The 27,153-nt window shown below is 48.3% G+C and overlaps 1 protein-coding gene and 1 long non-coding RNA gene across 17 annotated transcripts; one reads left to right on the top strand and one right to left on the bottom strand.

Annotated features, from left to right (window-relative positions):
- Positions 1-508: 508 nt before the first annotated feature.
- Positions 509-25,547, bottom strand: PTPN18 (protein tyrosine phosphatase non-receptor type 18). 16 transcript variants are annotated; one of them, XM_063647294.1, is made up of 15 exons: positions 20,679-25,547; positions 17,925-18,033; positions 17,407-17,666; positions 17,253-17,291; positions 7,986-8,054; positions 7,361-7,423; positions 6,998-7,140; positions 6,566-6,632; positions 6,407-6,484; positions 6,225-6,314; positions 5,902-6,092; positions 4,725-4,939; positions 4,261-4,335; positions 3,981-4,044; positions 509-2,571 (listed from the first exon to the last, which is right to left on the bottom strand). In XM_063647294.1, exons 1-15 carry the CDS (start codon positions 20,769-20,771, stop codon positions 2,556-2,558), a joined length of 1,572 nt encoding a protein of 523 aa, XP_063503364.1. In that variant the 5' UTR covers positions 20,772-25,547; the 3' UTR covers positions 509-2,555. The 16 variants fall into 16 exon arrangements, with proteins under 16 accessions (XP_063503364.1, XP_063503358.1, XP_063503362.1 ...); XM_063647288.1 differs by having other exon boundaries at positions 509-1,791; XM_063647292.1 differs by having other exon boundaries at positions 509-1,791; positions 5,902-5,990.
- Positions 4,592-9,131, top strand: LOC134737671 (uncharacterized). Its single transcript, XR_010122780.1, has 2 exons — positions 4,592-4,890; positions 5,391-9,131. It is a non-coding gene; the product is annotated as an uncharacterized LOC134737671 (long non-coding RNA).
- Positions 25,548-27,153: the final 1,606 nt, after the last annotated feature.

Here is a 27,153-nt window from a genome sequence, read left to right as displayed (position 1 = left end):
TCTCTGCCCCTGAGATTGAAAACAAACCTAGCCACAAACGGGGCCTAGTTTTCTCTCAGGACGTCATGGTCTAAGACAAACGAATGCCATACAAAGGAGAGAAGTCAAGGAAGGGGATGTTGAAAGCAGAAAAGGAGAAGTAACTAACTCCTGTGAAAAGGAGGCGTCATCAGATCCGATCCTACTTGGAAACTGACAGCTGAGCCTTCACTGTTCCTACTGGGTCAGAAACAAAGCAACATGAGTATGGTACCTGCAACGGTCCCATTGACCCCCATGTCCCATGGGGGTTTGTGAGAGCCCAGACAGATGCTGTGCACCCAGTGGGCTGCACTGCGGAAGAGGAGCCCTGAGCTCAGGGCATATCCAGAGGGAAACATCACCTGCTGCAGTGCCCTATTGCAAACACAGCTCTGAGATGCCCAGTTCAGGAGCGGCCAGGCCTTGCATTGCTGGATACCCAGTGTGTGAGTTTCCTGTGGCTGCCATAACAAATGACTATAAACCGTGTGGCTCAAAACAGATGTTTATTCTCTTACAGTTCTGAGGTCCCAAAGCCTGAAACTGAGGGGTCAGCAGGGTGGTTCCCTCCGCTGTCTGTGAGGGAGAATCAGCCAGGCCTCTCTCCTGGCCCCCGGCGGTTTGCTGGCAATCTTTGGCATTCCTTGGTTTGCAGACGCTTCATCCCCATCTCTGCCTCCATCTCCAATGACCTTCTTCTCTCCGTCTCTGCGTCTCCCTCTCCTTTCTCTTATAAAGACATCAGTCATTGGGTTTAGGGCCCATCCTAAATCCAGGATGATTTCATCTCCAGGTATTTTAATTACATTTGCAAAGACCCTTTTTCCAAATAAGGTCGCATTCACAGGTTCTAGACGTTAGGACTTGGACCTATCTTTTTGGGGGCCACCATTCAACCCACTACCTCCAGGAAAGACCTGTAGGAGAGCAAGAGACGGGTGGAGGATTGGCTCTCCCATTGCTGGGCTTTCTTAACAAGAGAACGGTTTTTATGTCAGCCTGAAGTAGTGATCTACATGAGCAAAGACATGGGTCTGGAAAGGGGAAGAGAATATTTGAGACGAGATATCATACTTTACTAGAAGTGAGGAAACCCGGAGTAAATGGTGTGAGATAAATCAGCCTGCACACTTCCTAAGTGTCAGTGCTGTTCTAGGAGCTGGGACAGTAGCTGTAAACCAAACAAAAACTCCTGCTCTCACGCAGCTTACATTCTGATCAGGAGAGACAGATAGGAAACAATATTAAGAGGTAAATGTTCAAATATATTAGAGGCAGAATCTAGGAGAAAAGTATCCAAGGCAGAGAGAATAACCAGGGCAAATGCCTGAGTGGAAACTGTGCTTGCCATGCTGGGCCAGGAGTGAGGCTACTGGGTGTGAAGTCAGAAACCAAGAAGGTGCAGAGACTGGACCCTCCTCGCACGCTGACAAGGTGGCCTGCACAGCTCCACATCACATTCACATGTGTATAGAACACCAGACCAAGGCCGGGCGCAGTGACTCACGCCAGTAATCCCAGCACTTCGTGAGGCCGGGGCAGGTAGATCACGAGGTAAGGAGTTCGAGACCAGCCTTGCCAACGTGGTGAAACCCCATCTCTACTAAAAATACAAATATTAGCTGGGCATAGTGGTACATGCGTTTAATCCCAGCTACTTGAGAGGCTGAGGCAGAAGAATTGCTTGAACCTGGGAGGCAGAGACAGAGGTTGCAGTGAGCCAAGATTGCGACATTGTACTCCAGCCTGGGCGACAGAGCAAGACTCCATCTTTGGGGAAGAAAAAAAGGAAAAAAAAACAGACCTCTGAATCGGAGAAATGGACAGTTTATTACTCACGGTGAACACAGCAGCCAGAACAGTATCTTTAGTCACTTTCCCATGCCACTATTCCCAAGAAGAGGGGATGTGGATCGTGCCACCTGAGCAGGCAGTGGGTCTGCATCCCAGGAGAGGGACCCGAAACTGGGAGACTTGGAGATTTTATCAGGGCTGTGGAGGACCTGCCTTTCCTCTCCTCCAGAGATAAATGACTCATTATCCAGCAACACAGAGGTCAGCACTGACCTCACCAGCAGCAGGCTCACAGGTGTGGCGGGGCATTGGGAGAGTGTGACGTGGCACAGGGTCAGCTCTTTCACGAAAACAGAGAAACGGGGCAGCTCTAGAGTGGGAGTAGGGGCACAGAGAACAGGAAGGAAAGGTGGCCGGCGAAGGTATGATAGCACACCGGCTCCCACTGTGGGCACCCAAACCCAAGCCTCCTGGGAAAGTCTGGGAACTGTTAAAAATTCACACCTCAGCATCACCCTGCCAAGCGGTGGGGTGGGGTACATACACATCCCCATCATTCCCTGATTGAAGGCTGCAGGAGAGTGGAGTTCATGCCAAGGCACTTGAGATCAACCACGGATGCAGCCAGGCAGAGGCAGAGGAAGGCTGGCCCTCACCCAGAGAAGGGCAGGACAGGGGTGGACATGGGGCCCAGGGCACTGCGGCAGTGCATACAGGGACCTGGGCAGGCACAGTGTCAGTCAGAGGTCCAGAGACCTGAAAGTGAGAGGAGCAGGACCCTTGAGGTTCAGGGAAAGAGCATCTTATACTTTTTCCATTTTGCAGTGACTTGGAGATTTGTCCACACCAGTGCACAGAGACGCGTCCTCCTTTTTTTTCTTTTAACAGCTGCTTAATGTTTTATCCTAGCAGGAACCCTACCATGGGCCATTTAAAGTGTTTCAAATCTTAGGGGGCTGAGCCTGGTGGCTCACACCTGTAATCTCAGCACTTTGGGAGGCTGAGGCAGGAGGATTGCTTGAGCTTGGGAGTTCAAGACCAGTCTGGGCAACATGGCAAAAACTCATCTCTTAAAAAAAAAAAATTAGACCTGTAGTCCCAGCTACTCGGCAGGATGTGTGAACAGCAAGGGGTCAGTCTGGTTGGGAGTCTGTCTGGCTGGGGTCTGGCTGAGGTCTGTCTAGATAGGGCCTGATTTGCTGGGGGTCCATCTGTCTGAATAGCCGGAGATGTGTACTCATTTGGGGGACTTGTCTGTCAGTCTGGAGGATCATGTCTGACTAGCCGGGGTCCATCCATCAAGACATCAAGATGAGACTCTGGCCGGCTGGCTGGGATGTCAGGATTCCATGTGGCTGATGTCTGTCTGTCTGGCCAGAAGGTCTGTCAGCCAGCCAGCCCACCTGAGGGTGGGGGTGGGGTCTGAGAACTCTGTGTGTCTGTTCAGCAGGGGATCTGTTTATATCTGTCTAGTAATCTGTCTAACTTAGGGGGTCCACCTGGCTGTCCAGCTAGCAGAGGTGTCTGTCTTTTGGGGGCTCTGTTTGGTGGTGTCTCTGGCTGCACTGGTCTATCAAGCTGTTGGCTGGTCTCTCTCTCTCTGGCTGGGGGTCCCTTCGTCCACCTGTGGACTGTATCTCTGAAGGTTTGGCTGTCTGTAAAGGTTGGTGGTCCATCTGTCTGCCTATCTGGAGGTCTTTTTATCGGTCTGCCTGGGGTTAATCTGCTTGGCTGTGGTTATGCCTGGCTTAGTTCCGCCTGGATGGCGAAGTGTCCATCCACTTCTCTGTGTGGTCCCCTGAGTGTCCAAATGAGGGAGGCTCAGGTGCTGAGGATGGACTAGTGCTATGTGGTGAAGAGAGCAGTCTCTGGAAGCTCATCTGTCCCTTCTCCCCTTCATAACTCGGGGTCATGCCCCTTCCTGATCTTCTTTCTTGAATATGCTCTGTGCAGCCTCACCAGCCATTATACGCTAGCTACCTCCTCCAGCCTCAAGCCTTGAATGCTACAGTCACTGGGGCAAAGCCCCCACATTTCCCACCCTGAGACACTTTTACTTTGATCCAGGCCCACTGTTTCCATTCTGCACACGGCGCTCAGCAGCGCTGGGGCATCAGCAGTCCGAGCTCACAAGAGGCAACAGGCAGGAGCTGGCGTAGACTTACACCCGGGTCCACTCAGCAGGCGGGTCCCGGGGCCCCTTCGGCCTCCCAATGCGCAGGTTGAAACCTGGGAGAAGAAGGGCGCCGTGGGTCTCATGGAGAAGCTGAGGTGTGTGGAGGTTGGCAGACATGAGGAAGCCCATCCCCCCGCCTCCAGGTCCTCCTGGTTCACTGCAGCCACATCCACATCCACAGGGCTAAGCTCCATGCCCCATCAACCCCAGACTCCTGGGGTTCACTCAAAGCAGCAAAGTCCCAGCAACCCAGGCTCTACCTGACTTACCTAGCCCACCGGTCTGAGCTCCACCCACCACGTCCTCGTAGGCGCTAGATCCGGCAGGACTTTGGTCAGCAGGAACTGAGGGCAGGAGACCACCCACGGGTCAGCTCCGGAAGCCCCAGGGAGTCCCAAGACCCCACCCCTGGCGGGGACGCCTCCCCCGAGGCCCGAAGGGGAGAGCCGAGGGCGCCGGGCGGGAGAAGGCGCACACCCCGGACGTGGCCTCCAGCCTTTGGGCGCGGCCGAGACAAGTATTGCCAGGAACCCTGCCCCTGGACCGCGGCTGCGACCGCCAGGGGGCGCTTCCGGGGCGTGGCCAGGGACGCCTGGACGTCAGGGTCGGGGCGTGGCCAGGCTAGCGGCTGGGGTCCCCGCGGCCGCCAGGGCCTGGTGGACCACTGCAGGATTGTTCCGCCCTGCGGATCACAGCAGGATGATGCCCTGAGAAGGAGCAAGCCTCGACTCACTGCGGCCAGGCAGCGTCCCCCGCACGTCCTCCGCGTGTGCCCCGGGCCGCTGGGCGCGCGGCGTCACCTGGCTGTAGAGCGGCGCCTCCTCCGCGCTGCGCGCCCCCGTCCCCGTCTCCGTCCCACGCCCGGCGCCCACTGGAGCCCCGCGCTTCTGCACCACCGCGTAGGTGTCAGCCATGGCGTGGCCCGGGGACCCGGGCACAGAGATACTTCTGCAGGCAGGGAGGGCCGGGAGGAAGTGAAACGGCGGCGCTGGGCAGGGCGGGAGTGGGGAGGCTGCTCAGCGCGCAAACCACGGGCTTCCTTCCCGCCGAGGCGGTGCGCTAGATGGGAGGGAGGGCTCCCTGGGGTCGGGGCCTCGCTTCTGTGTCCCTAGCGCCCTGCAAGTTAGGGGGATGAAGGAGGAACGGGGTCAGCCTGGAAGGTAATTGGGGCAGAGTGTTGGTTTGAGGGGTGGTCATTTCTGTGTCAATGTCTACTGAATAAAATAATGCGGAAGTGGCATAGAAAACAGGAAGGGATGGCCGCAAGGAGAAGGGCCTTAAGTCTCCGCTGCGAGGGCGGCTCAATCCCATGTCCGCAGCACCCAACGTGCGGCCTGACAAGAAGGCGGCGTCTAGAATTATTTGCTGAATTTTTTTTTGGTTTGTTTTTTTGAGACAGGATCTCGCTCTCTCGCCCAGGCTGGACTGCCGTGGTGCGATCTCGGCTTACTGCAACCTCCACCTCCCGGGCTCAAGCGACTCTCCTGCCTCAGCCTCCGGAGTAGCTGGGACTACAGGTTCCCGCCAGCACGCCTGGCTAATTTTTGTATTTTTAGTAGAGACAGGGTTTCACCATGTTAACCAGGCTGGTCTCTAGCTGGCCTCAAGTGATCCGCCCTCCTTAGCCTCCCGAAGTGCTGGGATTACAGGGGTGAGCCACCTGAATTAAGGTTTGATTAGAGGATCCAGGAAAGGCCTAACTCAGAAGGTACGGCAAGCCTTAGAGGCAGAAGCAAGGGGAACACTGGGATAATTGAATCATCTTGGGGTGGGTTCCCAGAGCTCAATTCGAAGAAAGGGCCAGTGAACACTTGGCGAAGTGAACAAGGAACAGACTGGTGTTCCAAGGATGAAGAAGGGGTTAGCCTGAGAAATTGGGCAGGGAAGAATGCGGGGATGGAGCCGGGTACCTGAGGACCCCTCCTGGTGGGCGGGGTATGGCGAGAAGTGCCTGGGGAGTCCGGAGGAAGAGGGCATCGTCGTAGAGTGGGGCACAATTCTGAAGAAAAACAGGAGGGGAGGCTCCTGAGGGAGGAAGCTGGCCAGGCCTCTCACGGGGCTCTGGGAGAAAGCTCAAGACGGGAGAGCCCGATAAGGATGCCTGGAGGAGGGCACAGGTGGATGTCATAGTCAGTGCCTGCTCCCAGTAGTCCCGGGGGCTGGACCGTGCTCGGGGTCCTGGTCTCTGAGGGTGCTGATGGTGGACAGGAGAGTGGGAAAGGGGCCTCTGTACCTCTTTGATGTTCTGGTAGTGGGGGCTGGCATTCTGGAGCATGGAGCAGAACATCTGAGCCACCGTGTGGTACAGGAACCTGTACTGCTTCTGTTGGGATGACGGACCATCAAGAAGGGAAGGCAGGGACAAATGACAGCAGTGGGCCACTGTCCCTGAAGATTAGGAGACCCAGGGTTCACCTCTGTCTGCACGGCCGCAGGCCGCTGCTTCCTCATCTCAAGGACCACATCAAAGAGACTGAAGTCAGGTGGGATCACCTGGGGCAGACAGACAAGGCACTTGAGCAGGACACGTGGTCATGGGCAGCACACTGCACACACAGGATGCCTGCATCCTACCTGGGTCAGGAGCAGCTGCCTCACATAATCCACGGTGCACAGGACGCCTGTTCGCCCACAGCCCGCACTGACAAGAGAATCAGAGTGTGCCTGGTCAGATCCTGACCACAACCTCTTTTAGGTGAGGCATTTGGGGATGGGGGTGAGGGTCCTAATGGATCCCCTGCAGAGCCTCTTGATTCCCAGAATCTTCAGATTATATCTGAACAAGGAAAACCTTTTTAATCACTTACATTTTGTTGAGCAGCAGCTGTGTGCTTATTCCCCAGTTGAGTCTGTGCTGAACAAGTGCTCACAATTATAGTCCATGGAGGTGAGTAAGGTTTCTCAAAATAGGCACTCAGACTACAAGACTAGCCCCTTGCCCTGTACTCCCCTCCATGCTCTGTCCCCTCTGCCTCACCAGACCCTCCTGAAGCCCATTTCCCAAACCTGCAGTGGACACAGAGGGGTTCAGGGCCAGATCCCTGGAGGCGACGGGCTTCCTCCACCATGGCAAGCATGTGGTCAGGACTGCTGGGGACCCCACGGTCTGGCCAGGACATATACTGTAGCTGGTACACAGAACGGGACTCCTGAAACACAGAAAAAAATGAGCAAAAGACTTAGAAAAGAAAAGAAAAAAGCATTAATTGGGCATCTACTATACACCAGGCCCACTTTTAGGCATCTTCCGTTTATGTCTACCAGATAATAACTGAGGAGGCGGGTACTAGTATGATGCCCATTTTTACAGGGGAGGAAACCTCTCCCCTTTCAGGAGCCCCTTTACCTCCTCCTCCCCTGTCACAGTACCTTCTGGAATGTGACCTTGAGGGTCCTGAGCATGATGTCCTCATTCAGCCACTTCTCCTTTATCTGAATGAGGGGGGGGTGGGGCAAGTAAGAAGAGGGAGGAGAACAAAGATCATAGGTACCAAAAGACATTTATAGAAAGCAAAGCATTCCTGATTTAAAAATCAAATACAGAAAACATTTTAAAAATTCATATAGCCCAAACTTTCCCCAAAGCTTTCATTAAGGAAACATTTGACACAGGAGAAAAAGAGGAACTATTATAAAAACACAAGCCTTTTTGCAGTGAAAAGAGAGGTCTTTTGTTTTAAAATGAAACCTTTATTGTATTAAGTACTAACTGTATGTATGACTTGAGAGAGTTCCCCAAGCTCTTTTGAAATGGTAAGAGAAGTAAGAATTTCAACAACCTAACCAGGCACATTTACATGACAGAGATAACTGTGATTGTAGCCAAAATAAAAATGCAAAGGCTATCCCTATATTAAGCTCTAACTATTTGCAGGCTAACACCAGAGGGTTTCCTGCAGTATGAGTGGACTGTGGGTTAAATCATTCAACATTTTAGGCCCAACCCAAAGCCTTTCCACCCTGGGAATCTTCCCTGAAACCTCCCACAGCTCACCAGAGTGATGCAGAAAAGCCCGGTCTGCAGTGGCTCCTGCTCCTGGGCCCAGTACCGCTCACACCTTTTCTGCAAAAAGTAAGGGAGAAAAGGCAGGGAGTGAGAAGAGGGAGTCAGCTTCAGAGCTAGCTCAGTCTTGCCACAAGACACCCCAAGTGCTCGTGGTGGAAGCACAGGCAGCTATACTTATAACCTATAACAGAGGCCAGCCAACAGAGCCATCAGATTAAACACATGCAGACTCAATGGAGGTGCGCTGCTGACCATGCAGGGGAAATACAGTCCAGGATACCCTCCCGCTGTAAGCAACTAGAAACGACAAAATACATGAGCCACTATTTTCAGACACTGGTTGGCAGGCGTTGCAGTACTGTGGTCACTGAACAGACCACTCTGGCTTATTGCATGGAAGTGTCACCAGGCTGTAAGACATGAGTCTAATGATCCCACTGAGTTGAGCCAGAGACCATGGCTCAAGGAGGCAAAGGCAGCTAGAATTTGCAGGGCAGAGTCCTGGAAGGAACAGAGGTATGCAAATAAAAACAAAACAATAACTTGCATAGAAGTCCCCTCCTTGATTCTTTGGTTGAATAATCTGAATATATATAACATGAAACCCCATGAGGCCAGGCAAGAATAACTTACCATGAAAGAATAGTAGGGATCTGTAGGATGAACATTTCCTTGAGCTCATGATGAGAAAGAATTCACATTCCCTCTAGCTAGAGTGTAGAGGCATTATCAACTATAAGGGGCATTTAGTAGGGAACCTAGAATGACCACACATTAGAAGTACGGCTAAATTAATTCTAGAACAAAGGCTACTTGATCAACCATCCAAAAGTTCCTGAAAAGGCAAAACACTCAAAACAATCCAACATTTACCTGTGCAAAATTCAAAATATCAAGCATCCAGTAAAATTTTGCTGGACATACAAAGAAGCAGGAAAGTGTGACCCATAACCAGGAGAAAAATCAGTCAATAGGGAAGGGCCCAGAAATAACAGTTCAGGAAAGAAGCAAAAATCTTAAAATAGCTATTACAGATATACTCAAAGATGAAAAGGAAAACATGAACATGATGCAGAGTGGAATGAAAGATACAAAAAATAACCTGAATGGAATTTATAAAGAAGAAAAATAAAATATATGAAATGAAAAATCCACTAGTAGCAGAGTAGACACTAGAAGATCAATAGACACGAAAACATAGCAATATAAATAATTCAAAATGAAATGAAAAAAATGAAGAGAATCAGTTCTCTGTAGAAATATACCGAACAGTCTAGTGTATGTGCACATGGAGTCCAGAAGGAAAGGAGAAAGGGGGATAACAGAAACTTTATGTGAAGAAATAATAGGTGGAAATTTTCCCAAATTCGATGAAACTAGGAACCCACAAATCCAAGAAAGTCAAAGAACCAGAGGGAGAATAAACCTAAACCTAAAGAAAGTCACGCCAAGGCAGATCATGATCAAATTACCGAAAAAGAACGAAGAAGAGAAAATTTTTTTTTTTTTTTTGAGATCCTTGCTCTGTCACCCAGGCTTGGAGTGCAGTGGCTCAATCTTGGCTCACTGCAACCTCCAGCTCCCGGGTTCAAGCAATTCTCCTGCCTCAGGCTCCCGAGTAGCTGGGATTACAGACACACACCACCACGTCCAACTTTTTTTTGTATTTTTAGTAGAGACAGGGTTTCACCAGGTTGGCCAGGCTGGTCTCGAACTCCTGACCTCAAGTGATACACCTGCCTTGGCCTCCCAAAGTGCTGGGATTACAGGCAGGAGCCACTACACCCGGCCCCAGAAGAGAAAATCTTAAAAGCATTACGCACAAAAAGGCACATCACATACTGAGGAACAAAGTTAAGAATTATAGCAACATTTTGTCAGAAACGGCAAGTCAATGGTATGATATCCTAAAAATGCTGAAAACCTTTTCAGACAAATGAAAGCTGAGGGAATTCATCACAAACAAATCTGCATTATGAGAAATATTAGAGTAAGCTCTTCAGATGCTTACAGACAGTGGCTGCTGCCTGTAATCCCAGCTATTTGAGAGGCTAAGGCAGGAGGATTGCTTGAGGCCACTTCAACACCAGCCTGAGCAACATAGCCTGTATCTTAAAAAAAAAAAAAATTAGCTAGGTGTGTTGGCAACATATCTAGCCTGTACCTAAAAAAAAAATGGAAATACAGATCTACACAAAATAACAGGGAGAAAAGTAAGTGGCTAAATGTAAAAGATATTTCATTTTAAACATCTTTAAAAGATAATCTAGTGAATTTTATCAAACAAAGAGGAATTAATACCAGCCTTTCACAAACTCTTGCAAAAAACAGAGAGGAACCATTTCCCAACATATTGTATGAGGCAAGTATTACCCTGGCACCAAAACCAAAGACATCACAAGAAAAGAAAACTACTAACCAATATCTCACAAACATAGACACAAAAATTCTCAATGAAATACTAGCAAAGTATTAAACACCATGACTAAGTGGGATGAATTCCAGGAATGCAAGATTGGTTCAACATATGAAAGTCAATGTCATACACCATATTAGTAGAATACAAAACAAATGATCATCTGAATAGATGCAAAGAACAAAATTTGACAAAACCCAACAGTCTTTCATAAAAAAGTTCATTAGAAACTCAGTGCCCAGGATTTTTATTGGGGCACCTTCTGCACAGAATGTAGGCACACTCTGCCTAGCCTGTACCAAAATGTCAGACTACCAGCAGGAGAACAGGTGTTCTGCATAAAGCATATTGTTTGTATTAACAGTTCAGGCATAGTGAGCCGCTGTTATCAGAAACCTAGGTTTCTAGAGGGCACCCAAGAGTCAACCTTACAGGAAGGCCTTTCTAAGCATAAACAGTTATGCTTGCCATGTTTAACTCTTCTGCACAGCAAGGGACCTACCCAAAAGAGCCAAAACAATCTTGGAAAAAAGAACAAATTTAGAAGACTCATACTTCCTGATTTCAGAACTTCTACAAAGCTATAATAATCAAAACTATGTTACACTGGCACAAGGATAAACACATCAATCAACTTAATAAAATTGAGAGTTCAGAAATAAACCCTTATATTTATGGCCAATTGATTTTCAACAAAGGGGCCAAGACCATTCAATGGGCAAAGCATAGTCTTTTCAACAAATGATGCTGGAACAACTGGATAGTCACATGCAAAAGAGTGAATGTGGACCTCTATCTCACATCACATACAAAAGTTCATTCAAAGTAAATCTGAGACCTAAATGTAAGCAAGAAAACTACAAAACACTTAGAAGAAAAAACAGAAGTCTTTATGACCTCTGATTAGATGATGACTTCTTAGATACACCGAAAGCACAGCAACACAATAGATTGGAATTAAAATTTCACAAGATGTTTGTGCTTCAAAACACACCATCAAGAAAGTGGAATGACAACCCACAGAATGGGAAAGACATTTTAAATCACGTACTGATAAGGGACTTATATACAGAATAACACTTACAACTCAATAATAAAAAGACAACCCCAAATAACCCAATTTTAAAATGAATAAATGACCTGAATAGACATTTGGCCAGAGAAGATATACAAATGGACGAATAAGCACATGAAAACCAAAACCACAAGGAGGTACCACTTCCCACTCATTAGGATGGCATATATGTCATTGTCATATGCCACATAATGATGTTTTGGTTAACAACAGACCACATATATGATGGTGGTGCCATAGATTATAATGGAGCATATGTAGAAACCTGATACATGGCACTTGATATTGACACTGCATATTAAGTTGGGGAAATGATTGGTACTCAGCAATGGTGCTGGGATATTTGGTTTTCCATATGAAAAATACATAAATAAAAAATGTATATACTATCTATGTTTGTGTAAGTATACTCTATGACGTTTACACAATGACAAGATAGTCTAACAATGCAGACCATATCCCTGTCATTAAACTACACATGTCCCTCCCTTTCTCTCTCTCTGCTGATGGGAACGTAAAATGGTACAGCCACTGTGGAAAACAAAATGTTAAACATAGAGTTATCATATGATCCAGCAATTCCACTCTAGGTGTATACCCAGGGAACTGAAAACAAGGATTCAAACAGATACTTGTATACCAATTTTTTGTCGTTGTTGTTATTTTGAGACGGAGTTTCGCTCTGTCGCCCAGGCTGGAGTGCGGTGGCGCGATCTCGGCTCACTGCAAGCTCCGCCGCATGGGTTCACGCCATTCTCCTGCCTCAGCCTCCCGAGTAGCTGGGACTACAGGCGACTGCCACCACGCCCGGCTAATTTTTTGTATTTTTAGTAGAGATGGGGTTTCACCGTGTTAGCCAGGCTGGTCTCGATCTCCTGACCTCATGATCCGCCCACTTCGGCCTCCCAAAGTGCTGGGATTACAGGCGTGAGCCACTGTGTCCAGCCTGTATACCAATGTTTGTAGCCGCATTATTTACAATAGTCAAAAGGTACAAACAACCCAGATGTCCAACAGGTGAATGGATAAACAAAATGTGATATATACATACAATGAAATATTATTTGGCCTTGAAAACAGTGAAATTCTGATACACACTGCAACATGGATGAACCTTGAAAAAAGGACAAGTATTGTATATTAGTGTATTCCTGATTCCACTTGCATGAGGTACCTAGAATAGGCAAATTCATAGGGACAAAAAGGAGAATAGAGGTTACCTGGAAATGGGGGAATGGGGAGTTATTGTTTAATGAGTACAGAATTTCTGTTTGGGATGATGAACATGTTCTGAAAATAGTAGGAATGGTTAATCCATTGTGAATGTACTTAATTCAATTGAATTGTACACTTGAAATGGTTTAACTGACAAAATTATTTTTAACATTCCTCACTGAGCACCTATAAACGGGCAAATTTTATGTTATGTATATTTTACCACATCATTTAAAGAAAGACACAATGGCATACCACTTCACATCCCCTAGGATGGCTATAATTAAAAAAAAAGACAGACAGTAACAAGCCTCAGGGAGAAGAAATGGGGACCCTCAAACATTGCCATGGAAATGTAAAATGATGCTGCTGCTGTGGAAAACAGTTTGGCAGTTCCTCAAAATGTTAAAAATAGAGTTTCCATACGGCCCAGCAATTCCCAGCAATACCCAAGAGACATGAAAACACACATCTACACAGAGACTTGTATATCAGTGTTGATAGCAGCACTGTTCATAATAGCCAAAAAGTAGAAAGAACCCAATTTCTGTCAACCTATAAGTAAAATGTGGTAGATCATTCAATGGAATAGTATTCAGCAAACAAAACAAAACAAAACAAAAAAAACATGCTAAGCAAAAAAAGGCTACATATTATATGATTCAATTATATGAAATGTCCAAAGTAAGCAAATCTATAAAGATAAAAATAGATTAGGGATTGTCTAGGGCTGTAGAGGTTGCTGGGAAATGGGGAGTGACTGCTAATGGATATAGGATTTCTTTTCTTTTTCTTTTTTTCTTTTTTTTTTGAGAGACAGCATCTTGCTCTGTCACCAGGCTGCAGTGTAGTGGTGCATCTCGGCTCACTGCAACCTCCAACTCCCTGGTTCAAGCTATTCTCCTGCTTCAGCCTCCCGAGTTGCTGGGATTACAGGCATGTGCCACCATGCCCAGCTAATGTTTGTATTTTTAGTAGAGACGGGGTTTCACTATGTTGGCCAGGATGGTCTCGATCTCCTGACCTCGTGATCCACCGGCCTCAGCCTCCTAAAGTGCTGGGATTACAGGCATGAGCCACCATGCCTGGCCTGGATTTTTTTATGGAATGATGAAAATGTTCAAAAACTTATTGTGGTAGGCCGGGCACGGTGGGTCACGCCTGTAATCCCAGCACTTTAGGAGGCTGAGGCAGGCGGATCACGAGGTCAGGAGATCGAGACTATCCTGGCTAACACGGTGAAACCCCGTCTCTACTAAAAATACAAAAAATCAGCCAGGCGTGGTGGCAGGCGCCTGTAGTCCTAGCTACTCGGGAGGCTGAGGCAGAAGAATGGCATGAACCTGGGAGGCGGAGCTTGCAGCGAGCTGAGATCTTGCCACTGCACTCAAGCCTGGACGACAGAGTGAGACTCCGTCTCAAAACAAAAACAAAAACAAAAATCTTACTGTGGTAATAGTTGCATAACTCAGGAATATAGAAAAATGATGGAATTGTACACTTTAAATGACTGAATTGTATATCGATAAAGCTGTTTAAAAAGATATTCTAGAACAACTATAATAGCAGTGTACTGTGGAGTATATTTTATATATAGAACTAAAATATATAGTAACAATAGCACAAAGCATGGAAAGGGGTAACTGAAATATACTACAGTAAAGTTCTGACATTTTACATGAAATGTAGAATATTATTTGACTATAGACTATAAGTTAAAGATATATAGTAAACCCTAAAGCCACAACTAAATATTTAACATAAAGATGTATAGCTAATAAGGGAATAATTACTATGCAATAGATTAATAAAAAATTCTCACTCTGAAAGAGAAAAAAAGAAGAAAAGAACAAACAGAGCAAATAGAAAACAAATAGCAAGATGGTAGGTTTAAACCCAACATTATTGATAATTACATTAAAGGCTGAATATTCCAATAAAGGCAGAGACTGTCAGATTACATTTAAAAGTAAGTCCTGGCTAGATGCAGTGGCTCATGCCTGTAATCTTAGCACTTTGGGAGGCTGAGGTGGAAGGACAGCTTGAGGCCAGGAGTTCGAGACCAGCCTGGATTATACAGTGAGACTTAATCTCTACAAGAAATAAAAAACAATTAATCAGGCATGGTCGTGTATGCCTGTAGTCCCAACTCCTTAGGGAGGCTGAGCTAGGATGATCACTTGAGCCCAGGAGTTTGAGGTTACAGTGAACTATGATTGCACCACTCCATTCCCCTCTGTCTTAAAAAAAGAAAAAAAAAAAAAGTCCCTACAATACACTACCTACAAGAAACACACTAAAAAATAAAGATGAACATAGACATAAAGTAAAAGAATGGGAAAAGACATATGCAAACTCTAAAGAAATTTAAGGCCGAGGGCGGTGGCTCATATCTGTAATCTCAGGACTTTGGGAGGCTGAGGCAGGTGGATCACCTGAGGTCAGGAGTTTGAGACCAGCCTGGCCAACATGGTGAAACCCCATCTCTACTAAAAATACAAAAATTAGCTGGGTGTGGTGGCAGGCACCTGCAATCCCAGCTACTCGGGAGGCTGAAGCAGGAGAATCGCTTGAACCTGGGAGGCAAAGGTTGCAGTGAGCCAAGATCGCGCCATTGCACTCCAGCCTGGGCGACAAGGGGGAAACTGCATCTCAAAAAAAAAAAAAAAAAAAAAAAAGAAAAAGAAAGAAAGAAATTTAAATGGCTATATTAATATCAAAGTACACTTCAGAAAAAAATATTAACAGAAATAAAGAGAGTCATTACATATTAGAAAGGGATCCAATCATTAGGAAGACATAATCCTAAATGTATATGTACTCAATCATAAAGTTTTAAAACATGAAAAGTAAAACTGAAAGAATAGTTAAAGCAGATTTCAACATTCCTCTTTCAGCAAATAATAGGGCAAGCAGACAAAAAAAAATTGTCAGAAATAAGACTTGAATAGTGCTGTTGACAAACTTGACCTAATTAATACTTAATTGAACAGTTGGTAATTTCAACACTCTTCTCTAAGCAATCCATACATTTAGAGAAAATAAATCAGTAAAGATATAAAATATACAGTAAAGATATAAAAGTGCCTTTTAAAAAAGTCTGTCAATTGACCTAATTGGTATTTACAGGACACTCCAGCCAACCAAAGCAGAATACACATTGTTTTCAAGTACACTTGAAATTAAAGTAGAAAATGAATTAGTTGGGCATGGTGGCATGTGCCTGTATTCCTAGCTACTCAGGAGTCTCAGGCAGGAGAATTGCTTGAACTTGGGAGGCAGAGGTTGCTGTGAGCTAAGATTGCACCATTGCACTCCAGTCTGGGCAACAGAGCAAGACTCTGTCTCAAAAAAAACAAGTGGAAAATGAAAAAATCAATAGAGAAAATGAATACAAATGAATACATCCAAAGCAGTTTCTTTGAAAAAATAATAAAATGATAAACCTCTAGTCCAAAGATTGGCTGACATTTTTGTAAATGGTCAGATAAATACTTTAGAATTTACAGGCCATATAATTTATTCAACTTGCAACTACTCAACTCTGCCACTGTAGCATAAAAGCAGGCATACACAATATGTAAATAAATGAGTATGGCTGTGTTCTAATACACTGTTTACAAAAAACAGGCAGGAGCATGAAAAAAGAGATAGCGAGATAGGGAGATGAGACAGACAGAGAGAGAACACAAATTACCAAAATCAGGAATGAGAAAGAGACATGACTACAGATCATACAGGCTCCACCATCAGCTAGTCACCCCAGGGAACCCCCACCCCATCCATGGAGCAGGCAAGAATGTAGAAACCACATGAAGCTATGTGCCTTCAGCCTTCAATGTTGACATGCATTTATTTATTTAGTAACTAATTTATGTTAACAGGCAAAACAAAAATCCCTGGCCTTGTTGGTCTTACCTTCTAAATCAGGGAGATTAAGAATAAACAATGTACATAATACATTTGTAGATTATCCAGTGTGTTAGGAGTTCATAAGAACTGTGAAGAAAAAAGGAAAAGTAGGACAAGGGAGGGAGAATGGAAGTGCTGAGAGTTTAAAATGGTGTGAAGACTCACCCAGGAAGGTCTCATTGAGGAATTAACATTTGAGCAAAGACCTGAAGGAGGTGATAGAGCAAGCCACAGGGAAGGATGTCCTAGGCTGAAGGAATAGCCAAGGCACAGGCCCTGAGGCAGAGCCATCCCTGGAACATGGGAACAGCAGAGACCAGAGTTGTTAGAGTGGAGTGAATAAAGGGAAGAGAGGTGGAAAGAGAGATCAGAGCCTACAGGGGAAGCAGTCAGAATAGGGCCTTATGGTCTAAGGTGTGAAATGGCTGGGAAGCCCAGCAGGAGAGGGGTTGCCAACACTGGGGAAGAATAACATATCAACAAAAACTTAGAGGAACAATGGGGCTTCCCACAGAGCCACAGTAAGGTCACTCCAAGAGCTGGACCCTCGGGTCCTGGGGTCCAGGAGGAGCTAGCAAGATCCCTCCTCCCTCCTCCTTGCACAGGGACATGAAACCTGGGGGCAGAGGACACCTACCCGCCCATTCTCTATCTCTCGACAGGCCATCAGGATCACCTAGACAAGGAGGGTCAGGGGAGAGGAAGGTGATTTGGGTGAGGGGGCCAGGGAAACCGCCGAGGGGGTACTTAGATGTTGACCCCACCATTGTGCCCCACCCCCAAGTGCTGACCTTGACCCCAAACTCCCAGACCAGTCTCCAGAAGTCTAGCAGGGTGTGAGGCAAGGGTCCTTGCGTGGCAATGTAGGCCAGGCTTCCATCCACGCCCTGGTGAAGGCCGAATTCACTACTGAGATTCTGCTGCTCACCCCTGGCCACTCCCAGTCCACCTCCTTCCGTGACCCCAACCCTCACCCGGATGAAGTTGCCATTAATGTAGTCGCTGTGTCCCTCTTCCCGGAGCAGGGAGAGGATTACTCGCGTCTGATCATCTGTCAGCAGATAAGGTGAGAAACATGGAGTTTGGGGAGGATAGGGTGACCGAGGCTCTGACAGCCCCCTGGCTGAAAGCCAGCAGGGGACCACACACATGCAGAGATCCCACCAAGGTGCCCCTGTGGGCTGCTGAGCAGTGCAGAGGGTGAGGCTCTGGGAGGAGAGCACAGTGGGTGACTCCAGTGCACACTGACACCTGGACAGTGGCGGGGCCTGCGAGGCTGCACCGACTCCCTAGGGAAGCCCCGACTTACATGGCAGCACGTCTTTGTAGCGGTTCTTCCTCACGTTCTCTGGCCGACTGCCGGCCTCGGTGGAACACACGCCGTCAGCCTTCCAGGCGGCCGAGCGGGCCTGGATGTCCTGGTAGAGCATTATGAGTGGGCCGGGGAGGGAGGAGACAAGAGAGGAGCCAGGTCAGAGTCCCGGGCCACCTAGGCACGCTTGCAGGATACAAAGCCAGTGGCCTGGGGAGGTGAGTGCAGACCCCGACGGCACGGGGCCTGCCTAATAATAATGATACAGAAATAGCGACCCAGGGCACCTTCTCTGTGCCACTCTCTGTGCTAAGGGCATGTAATCATCACAGGTTCCTACGACGTGGGTACTATTATTGACGTCCTCATTGTGCAGGCGGGAAAGTTTATGAACCACGTCGTTCAGCGACTTGTGGAAGGTCCTAACCAGGAAGTCACACGGTGAGGGTTGAACTCAGACCTCTCGGCACCCACCCCCTGCACACTCAATCTGTGACATTGTCTTGTAAGCAATAACTGTAGTGAAATATATTATGGGTTATGTAGCTAAACATATAAGACAATGTACAATGCATAGGCATTATAATGGATAACATATTATGTACAAGATACTATAGACACTGTTACTGGGAGATTATAATAATAATCAGTGAATCGTGTATTACCACCATCGTCAGGTATTCGTAATCTCAATGATAATAAGTAACACCCATGCCACCACTGTGTGCCAGCCACTATTCTAAGTGCTTTACTTGTGTCCATTGGGTCATTTAAGCCCTCATGATGCCCTTGTGTAGTGGGAACACCTAGAAGAGTGCAGTGATTCCTGCACATGCGGGAGGCAGGCTTGGGGAGCAGGGGTGCCCTCACCACCCAGCCTTCCCGCATGTGAGGCCCTCCGCGCTGTACACGGTTCAGAACCCACCCAGTCGCATGATGTCATATATCACATGGGTATTATGTTTACGTTTGTTACACACATTCTTATATTGTATAATTATATATTTTACATTTATTATGCATTTCTTAGTTTCTTATATAGAATGTTTCTACATGTGTGTAAATTACTTAGGTTTATAATTATCTGTTACTTTTTTTTTTTTTTTTTTTTTGAGACCGAGTCTCGCTGTGTCACCCAGGCTGGAGTGCAGTGGCGCGATCTTGGCTCACTGCAAGCTCTGCCTCCCGGGTTCACGCCATTCTCCTGCCTCAGCCACCCGAGTAGCTGGGACTACAGGCGCCCGCCACCACGCCCAGCTAACTTTTTGTATGTTTAGTAGAGACGGGGTTTCACCGTGTTAGCCAGGATAGTCTGGATCTCCTGACCTCGTGATCCGCCCGCCTCGGCCTCCCAAAGTGCTGGGATTACAGGCGTGAGCCACCGCGCCTGGCCATCTGTTACATAGTTTATATCTACTTATGAATTTATCAAATAACTTTGGTCATTTTATAAATTATAATCTTTGTTGTATTCATTTGTTGTATTGTTTTATGCAGTTATGCGATGTTTACTGTATAAACGGTCATTTATAATACTTTTATATATTTGTCATATATTTCTAAACTTGATATGCGTCACCATATATCAGTTTATGCGTTTGTATGGTATGTTTCTATGTCTGGTACATAAGCTATTACACTTTAAACACGTCATCAACTGTAATGTACAGTGTCTAGGATGCTGCGTGAGCCTTCCTAACGCTGGGCTTGCACTACCTGTATTGTAACGTTTAGATTTTTTGTTTGGTTTTGTTTTGTTTGAGATGGGGTCTCACTCTGTCGCCCAGGCTGGAGTGCAGTGGCACCATCTCAGCTGTGCAGTGGAACCATCTCAGCTCACTGCAACCTCTGCCTCCCAGGTTCAAGCGAGTCCCCTATCTCTGCTCCCTAGTAGCTGGGATTACAGGCGTGCGCCCATGCCCAGTTGATTTTTGTATTTTTAGTAGAGACGGGGTTTCACTGTGTTGCCCAGGCTGGTCTCGAACTCCTGAGCTCAAGCGATCCTCCCGCCTCGGCCTCCCAAAGTGCTGGGATTACAGGCGTGAGGCACCACACCTGGCCCACGTTTAGAATCTTTATAGGCAGTGACGAACGCCCCTACGAAGTGTGCGCCCAATATGTGCTAAGTGCTTTTCACCCACATCATTTAATCCTTAGGCCAGTTTGGTCATTCATGTCCCCATTTCACCAAGGGAGAAGCCGAGGTCAGAGGGGCCAGATAGACCGCCTGGACCACACGCGGATGGCCGGGACGCGGATTCGGGCCCGGACGCGGATTCGAGACCGGCGTTCACACCCTCACCACGCCACAGCCTCCGTGTTCCTCTTCGCCCTGCTGCAGCCCTTTCCTTCCTGTGGTCACAGGGGACAGTCAGGTCGCCAGAAGCGACGGGGCCAGGGCTGTCCAGCGCAGCAGAGCCGCCCGCCCTCCCCTGCGGCGCCCGCCCCGCCTGTCCCGCCCGCAGCCAGGTTGTTCCGGGAGCGCGACGAGGACACCGGGAACGAGGGTGTGCACAGTCCGTCCCGGCCTGGCCGTGGACGTCGCGCTCCGGGGCCGGTGGGCAGAGAGTGAAGACGGAGACAGCAAAAGCGACAGAGAAGTGCTAGGGAGAGAAACACGGAGACACCCCCCGAGGCGGGGAGACACCGGGGACACCGAGACAGAAAGGCAGAGCCCGCCGGGCGCGGAGGACAGGCGTCCGCGGGGCCAGGGCCGGAGCGCGCCGCTCACGGACCCCGTGCGCCACTCACGCTGAACTCGCCGGCGAGAACTGCCCCCTCCCGGCCGCCCCGCGCTTCCAGCCGCTCCAGGAAGCTCTGCGCCGAGTCCAGGCTGCGGCTCATGGCGCCGCGGGCCAGCAAGGTCCAGCCCGGCCGCCGCGCGCGCCGCGAGTGTGGACGCCGCGGGAGGCGGAGGCCGGTGACTGAGTCTCCGCCCTGGCCTCGGCAGCCAATGGAAGCGCGCAGCGGCGGGCAGGGCGCCCCAGCCACCGGGTTCTGAGCCCGCGTAGCCCCACCCCGGGCGCTCGGGCCGCTGTGGCGGGAGCCCTTGGTCCTCGCGGGCTGCCCTGAGCAGAGTACAGCGCTGGCGCTTCCCCTTTTTTTCGGCCGCCGCGCCCACTGGTGGGGGGTGGCATGGTCCCAGGTTCGCTCCCTGCCGCTTGGGACCCGCCCCCACCTCGGGATCCGCGCCCCGGGGCCGACCTCCGGGTGCCGGCTCTGGGTAGACGGCCGAGCCGTCTCGCCGGCCCCCCCCCCGCCGGTCTCCTGGGAGCCAGGCCGCGCGCAGTCCGAGCTGGGGCGGGCAGCAGCCTTGGGTGAAGACGGTCGCCGAGATCAGGCTGCCCCTCGTGCCGGAGGACCCGGGGTCGGGGGCGTCCCGTGCTGTGCGCTCCAGCCGGGCCCAAGGGAGGCCGGGGCAGGGGCAGCCACGCCGTGGGAAAGGCCAAGTGGCAGTGGGATCTTGTCTATCTGTGTATTTTCCGAGGAACTTGTGGTTCCTCCTTTTCCCAGATGCGCTGGGGCACCAGGGTCAGTCCTGTGTGAGCATCTCGACCTGCACAAGCCTGCTGGGAAACAGAACTGAGGCACTGGAAGTGGGTTCTGGGGAACGAAGAGCTTCTCTTTTTTGCCTGCCCTGACACTCCCATCTTCAGAAAGTGTGCAGAGGTCAGAGGAGAGCCGCTGTTCCAGCTTCCGGGATCACCGAGGGGAGGCTGGAGAGAATGGACTGGCACTTGGGTCTCTTCAAGGACAGGCCTAGGTTAGCCCCCTTCTCACCGAGGTCGGAAGAATTAAGAGGGGTGTCACTGGAAGGGGCGTCAGTGGACACCAGTTTGAGGTCGTTGAGGGGTTGAAAGGTAGCATTGGGGCCTGGATGTGTGCCTGAGTCTGAAGGGTCAACAGGGGCATGATGTCAGGTGGTCAATTTAATTCACTAGGGGCCATCAGAGTATTTAAGGGCACACTTTCTTAAAGGTCCTGGTAGGAAGTGGTTTTGGCTTTGCTATCTCTGCCCCAGCTGCTTAACTCAGCTGTGGCAGCATGAAAGCAGACAATATAGTGTGGCTGTGTCCCAATGAAACCATTTATGGACAAAGAAATTAGAATTTCATGTAATTTTCATGTGTCATGAATTATTCTAGTGTGTGTGTGTGGCCACAGGCTGTCGTTTGCTGACCTTGGCTGAAGTGATGGAGAGATCAAAATGGCTCTGTGGGGATCAGCAGCTAGGGCTGTTTGATTTATTGTGGGGTCCAAAGGAGTCACTGTGAAATTCATGTTCATCATTTATCAGTTTCATCTTTGAGCATTCTCAGGGAGGTCGGAGGTCAATAGTAATCGTTTAGGATGGTGGTGATAGGGAATTCATTGGAAGTCAGTTGGGGTCCTTTGGATGTTCATGGGGGGGTGTCAGTAGATATTAATGACAGTCATTGGGAGGCCAGTGGATACTTAGGACAAGAAGTGAAAGTAATTGTGGGGCCATTGGGATTTGGAGTGCTAGTAATTGAAGGGTCAGAAGAGTCTGGGAAGTCATTGAGAGCTCTGCTCAGTGTACGATAGTGACTCTCAGTATAATCATTGAGGGTTCGTGGATGGCCATGGAGATCCAGGGAGGTAGAATACAGAAGCATCAGTGAGCTTTCAGAAAATAAGGACATTTTCTGGGAAAGTTATGGAGGCTGAGCCCCTGAGCACACATGGTTATTAAGGGCAGTCGTTATGGGCTAGAGGATCTCTGTCCAGCAGCAGGGATCCTGTTGAGGGCCTGTCCTCATAGGCTGAGGTCTGTCTGACTGGTGGAGGGCATGTCATCCAGCTGAAGGTCTGGTTGACTAGGTGGGTGGGGTGTTCTCTCCTCTGGGATAATGTCTCTGTCCATTTTGGGGAAGGAGCCTGTCCTTGAGGGATTCTGACCTTTGCCTGGCTGGGGGGGCCCAGGTGTCTCTCTGGCCACAGGCCTATTTGGATGTCTGGCTGAGGGTCTTCCCATCTGTCAGTAATCCGTCTGTTTGTCCAGCTGGGTGTTTCCCTGGGATTCTGTCCATCTGGAAGTCTGTCCAGCCAGGGTGTGTGTGTGTGTGTTTGGTGGTTTGTCTATTAGAGGATCTGAGTGACTAGCCAGATGCTGCCTTGTGGCCTGTGAACATTAAGTGGCTGAGGCTGTAGTCTGCCATTTGTACTTCCAGCTGCCTTGAGTGTCTTTCTGCCCTCGTGTTCACCCTCACTCTAAGCCCCACCTTATTGTTTAACCCACCTGTCCTCCTGACACCTGACCGTTCCTCATGTCTCTCCAAACATCCAAACTCTTAGCTTACCCTCTGTTCAGCTCAGCCTAGGTGTGGGGGATGGGAAGACCCCACATCTTCCAGACGCCCTGGCCCACCCCGGCTTTTCTCTCCCGGAGGACTGCCAGCTGTGTTCTTGCAATGAGACTCACTGCTGCTGGTGGCCCTCCTGTTCACGCTGCCAGCAGCAGTCTTGCACAGTGGGAGCAGCTGGCACTGCTGCAGAGACCCCAAGCGTGCCAAAGCCCATGTGCCACGTGCCAGTCTGTCACCTGCCCACCATCAGTGTGGCCGCATGGGCCGCTCAACAGAGCCAAGAGGACGAGGTGCAGGAAGATGCACAGGGACAGATGCACAAGGCTGAGAGTTCAGCCTGCTCTGAGGCTGCAAAGGGGAAAAGAGAAACTATAGTGGAGACCCCTGGCAGACACCCCTTCCTCTGGGATGCTTGCGGGGAGCTCCTTGGAGACTGCTGGCATCTCCAGGGTACAGTTCTTCTCCAGCTTCCTTTTTTGCTTAGTTAAAAAAGGGCAGAAGACTGGAACCAAAATGTTTGAGTTAGAATTCTGACACCATGACTTTCTCAGTATGACCTTGGGCAAGTCATTTAATTTCTATGTCTCAATTTCCTCCTCTGTAGGACTGTGTCTCTTCTTGTTGCTTTACTGTGAGAATTTAAGGAAATCATTGTATATAGAGCATTTAGATAGAACAGCACTTGGCTTGCAGTATACACTTGGTGCTATTAATATTATTATTACACTGCTAGTTTCCCTTTCTGATACTGCCACACCCGCCTCCTTACTCCCTCCTCTAAGTTAAAACAAAAGTGGAAGGGGGGCAGAAATTTGAAAACATTTTCCCATTGCTTCATTCTGTTAAAAACCTTCAAGCTGGGCGAGCTGTCCTGTTGGTCCATCCACAAGTCTGGCATTTAGCAAACAGGAAAAAGGCACCCCTCTTCAGTGCAAGAGGAAGCATGTGGCTGTGTCCCCCTGCCATCTGATGCCTGAGAGCTCTAAGTCCTCTGCGAGAGCTTTTGTTCCTGTCTCCTCTAACTCTCCTCAGGTGTGCCAGGTTTCAGTGTTCTGAATCAAAGACTCCTCCTGATCCCTCCATGGGAAAGGGTCAGCAGCTCAGCGTGGGGGAAACAGGCCAAAGAGAAAGCCACCCTACCCCTTCTCAGCGCTACCACCAAACCCCACAACCCCCAGCTCTTTGTGGAGGCTGACTTGCTGCCCCTCGGGAACTGTCCTGCAATTCTGCTTCAGAAAGGAGGGGAAACCACTAGGAATAGAGGGGAAAGCCCTCTTCCCCATCTTTAAAATGCTCATACCAACTTTTCCCCCACTCCTCCAGGGCAGAGCCTGGGCATCTGCATGGCCCAGAGCAGGCCCCTGATGTGCCCCTGGAGAAAATAAACTCGGGCAGACAAGTGCTCTAACAGCAACGCTGGCAGCATTCTGGGACTTCTGTGACTGACAGGCCGGGTCAGGCTGCTGCCTTCTCAGCCTGCAGTTTCTACACCTGATGCTAGCCCAGCCTCAGCATACTTCCTCTGTATGCGGTGCTTTATTTAGAAAAGACCAACTGGCCATGTTATTGTCAGCAAATGCCGGCCAGGGTCCTGCACAGATGAGGGCCGTGTCTGCGGGCCCTGATTGCACAGCCCATGTATCACTGCTGAATGCAGTTCCCAGGACAACCAAAGGGATGCATGGATCCGTGTGCATTGCGGTCTGCCCATCAATTATAACACCAGAGAGAAATGAGTGTGCATCCATGCTTGGGTGAGTGTAAACACCTCTGGAAGGATTCCTGTAACGAGGGGGCACCCTCACTGCTGCTGCTGACCAGGGTGTTCTGAAGTCCTAGGCAATGCAGGGTGGCAAGGAGAAAGGAGGGAGGGGCCCATCAGAAATGCTAATTGACATATAGCATAATCAGCTACAATGTTTTAGAAACTCTTATGAAAAACTGTAAGGACTTATGAGAAAATTTAATAAGGTAGCTAGTTAAAATACACTAACTAGGCCGCGCGTGGTGGCTCATGCCTATAATCCTAGTACTTTGGGAAGCCGAGGTGGGTGGATCACAAGGTCAGGAGATCGAGACCATCCTGGCTAACATGGTGAAACCTCATCTCTACTAAAAATACAAAAAATTAGCCAGGCATGGTGGCAGGCGCCTGTAGTCCCAGCTACTTGGGAGGCTGAGGCAGGAGAATCGCTTGAACCCCGGAGGCGGAGTGAGCCGAGATCACGCCACTGCACTCCAGCCTGGGCGACAGAACGAGACTCCATCTCAAAAAAAAAAAAAAAATAAATAAATAAAAGAAAAAAAATACACTAAGTACTTACACACACCAGTTTAATGAATTTGAAACTGTAATGCAAAAAACTTCCATATTAATTTCTTGAGAAATAGGCACCAAGTTTGAACCCCTAATAAATTAATGGAGCTAAGCAATAATACTGCCTACTGACATCACAAAAACGACTCCCAGGCAGGCACTGAGACTCCTAATGAAAGAACATAACACCCTCATCAAGTATTACTGCTAAAAAAATTTGAAGGTGTATCTGATTGAGCCTCTAGATCTCAATATTAATTCAGAGAAAACACAACGGCAGACAAAAATGTTAAATGACACCACAGTGTTAAGATCAGCAACATCCAGATGGTGAAAGGTCTATTAAGACAAACCAGTTTCCTAACTGAGTAAACTGCAAAGAAACAGACAATCTTATAAAGAGACTCCAGACTTAACACACAAATGCTCATAGCAGCATTGTTCACAATGGCCCAAATGTGGCAAACAACCTAAATTTCATCAACTGATGGATCAAATGTGGCATATAATAATACCCCATGTATAGGGACATACATGGAATATTATTTGGCAATGAAAAGAAATGAAGTGCTGATATAAGTTACACTGTGAATAAGCTTAGAAAACATTATGCTAAGTGGAAGAGGCCAGTCAGAAAAGACATATTATTCCATTTACATGAAATGTTCAGAAACAGCAAATCTATAGAGACCAAAAGTATTAATTAAAAAAAAAATCCTGTTCTAAGGCTGGGCGCAGTGGCTCACGCCTGTAATCCCAGCACTTTGGGAGGCCGAGGTGGGCAGATCATGAGGTCAGGAGATCGAGACCATCCTGGCTAACACAGAGAAACCCCGTCTCTACTAAAAATACAAAAAATGAGCCGGGCGTGGTGGCAGGCACCTGTAGTCCCAGCTACTCGGGAGGCTGAGGCAGGAGAATGGCGTGAACCTGGGAGGCGGAGCTTGCAGTGAGCCGAGGTTGCACCACTGCACTCCAGCCTGGGCGACAGAGCAAGACTCCATCTAAAAAAATAAAATAAAATAAAATAAATAAATAAAAAAAATCCTATTCTAATGTCTCAGCAGAGTCTGGCCAAAAGTAGACTAGTGGTTGCCAGAGGGGCTGGGGCCTGGTGGGAGGGAGGGGATTGGAGTGACAGCTAATGGGTATGGGGTTTCTCTCCGGGGCAGTGGGGGCAGAGGGGGACAAAAAATGTTCCAAAATTAGATTGTGGTGATGGTTACACAGCCCTGTGAATATGATTTTTAAAAAATCATTGATGTACAGGGACGGGCGCAGAAGGCTGTGAGTTCAACCTGCGCTGTGAATTGTGTAATATGTTGACTATCGCAATAAAGCTGTTTTTAAAAAAAGACTTGTCAATCATTTGCAATGAATGGACCTGATGTCGATCTTAGTCGAAACAAACACACTCTAATCAAGGCAAGCTGAACATTAACTGGATATCTGATGATATAAAGGAATGATCATTGATAATTTTAAGTGTAATAATGTTTTTTTTTGTTGAGTCCTTATCTTTTAGAGATATACATGGAAATACATACGGATGAAATGCTGTGATGTCTGAGATCTACTTTAA

This window comes from Pongo pygmaeus, chromosome 11, assembly GCF_028885625.2.
Source record: "Pongo pygmaeus isolate AG05252 chromosome 11, NHGRI_mPonPyg2-v2.0_pri, whole genome shotgun sequence".
Lineage (NCBI taxonomy): Eukaryota > Metazoa > Chordata > Mammalia > Primates > Hominidae > Pongo > Pongo pygmaeus.
This window is presented reverse-complemented; position numbering and strand designations above follow the sequence as displayed.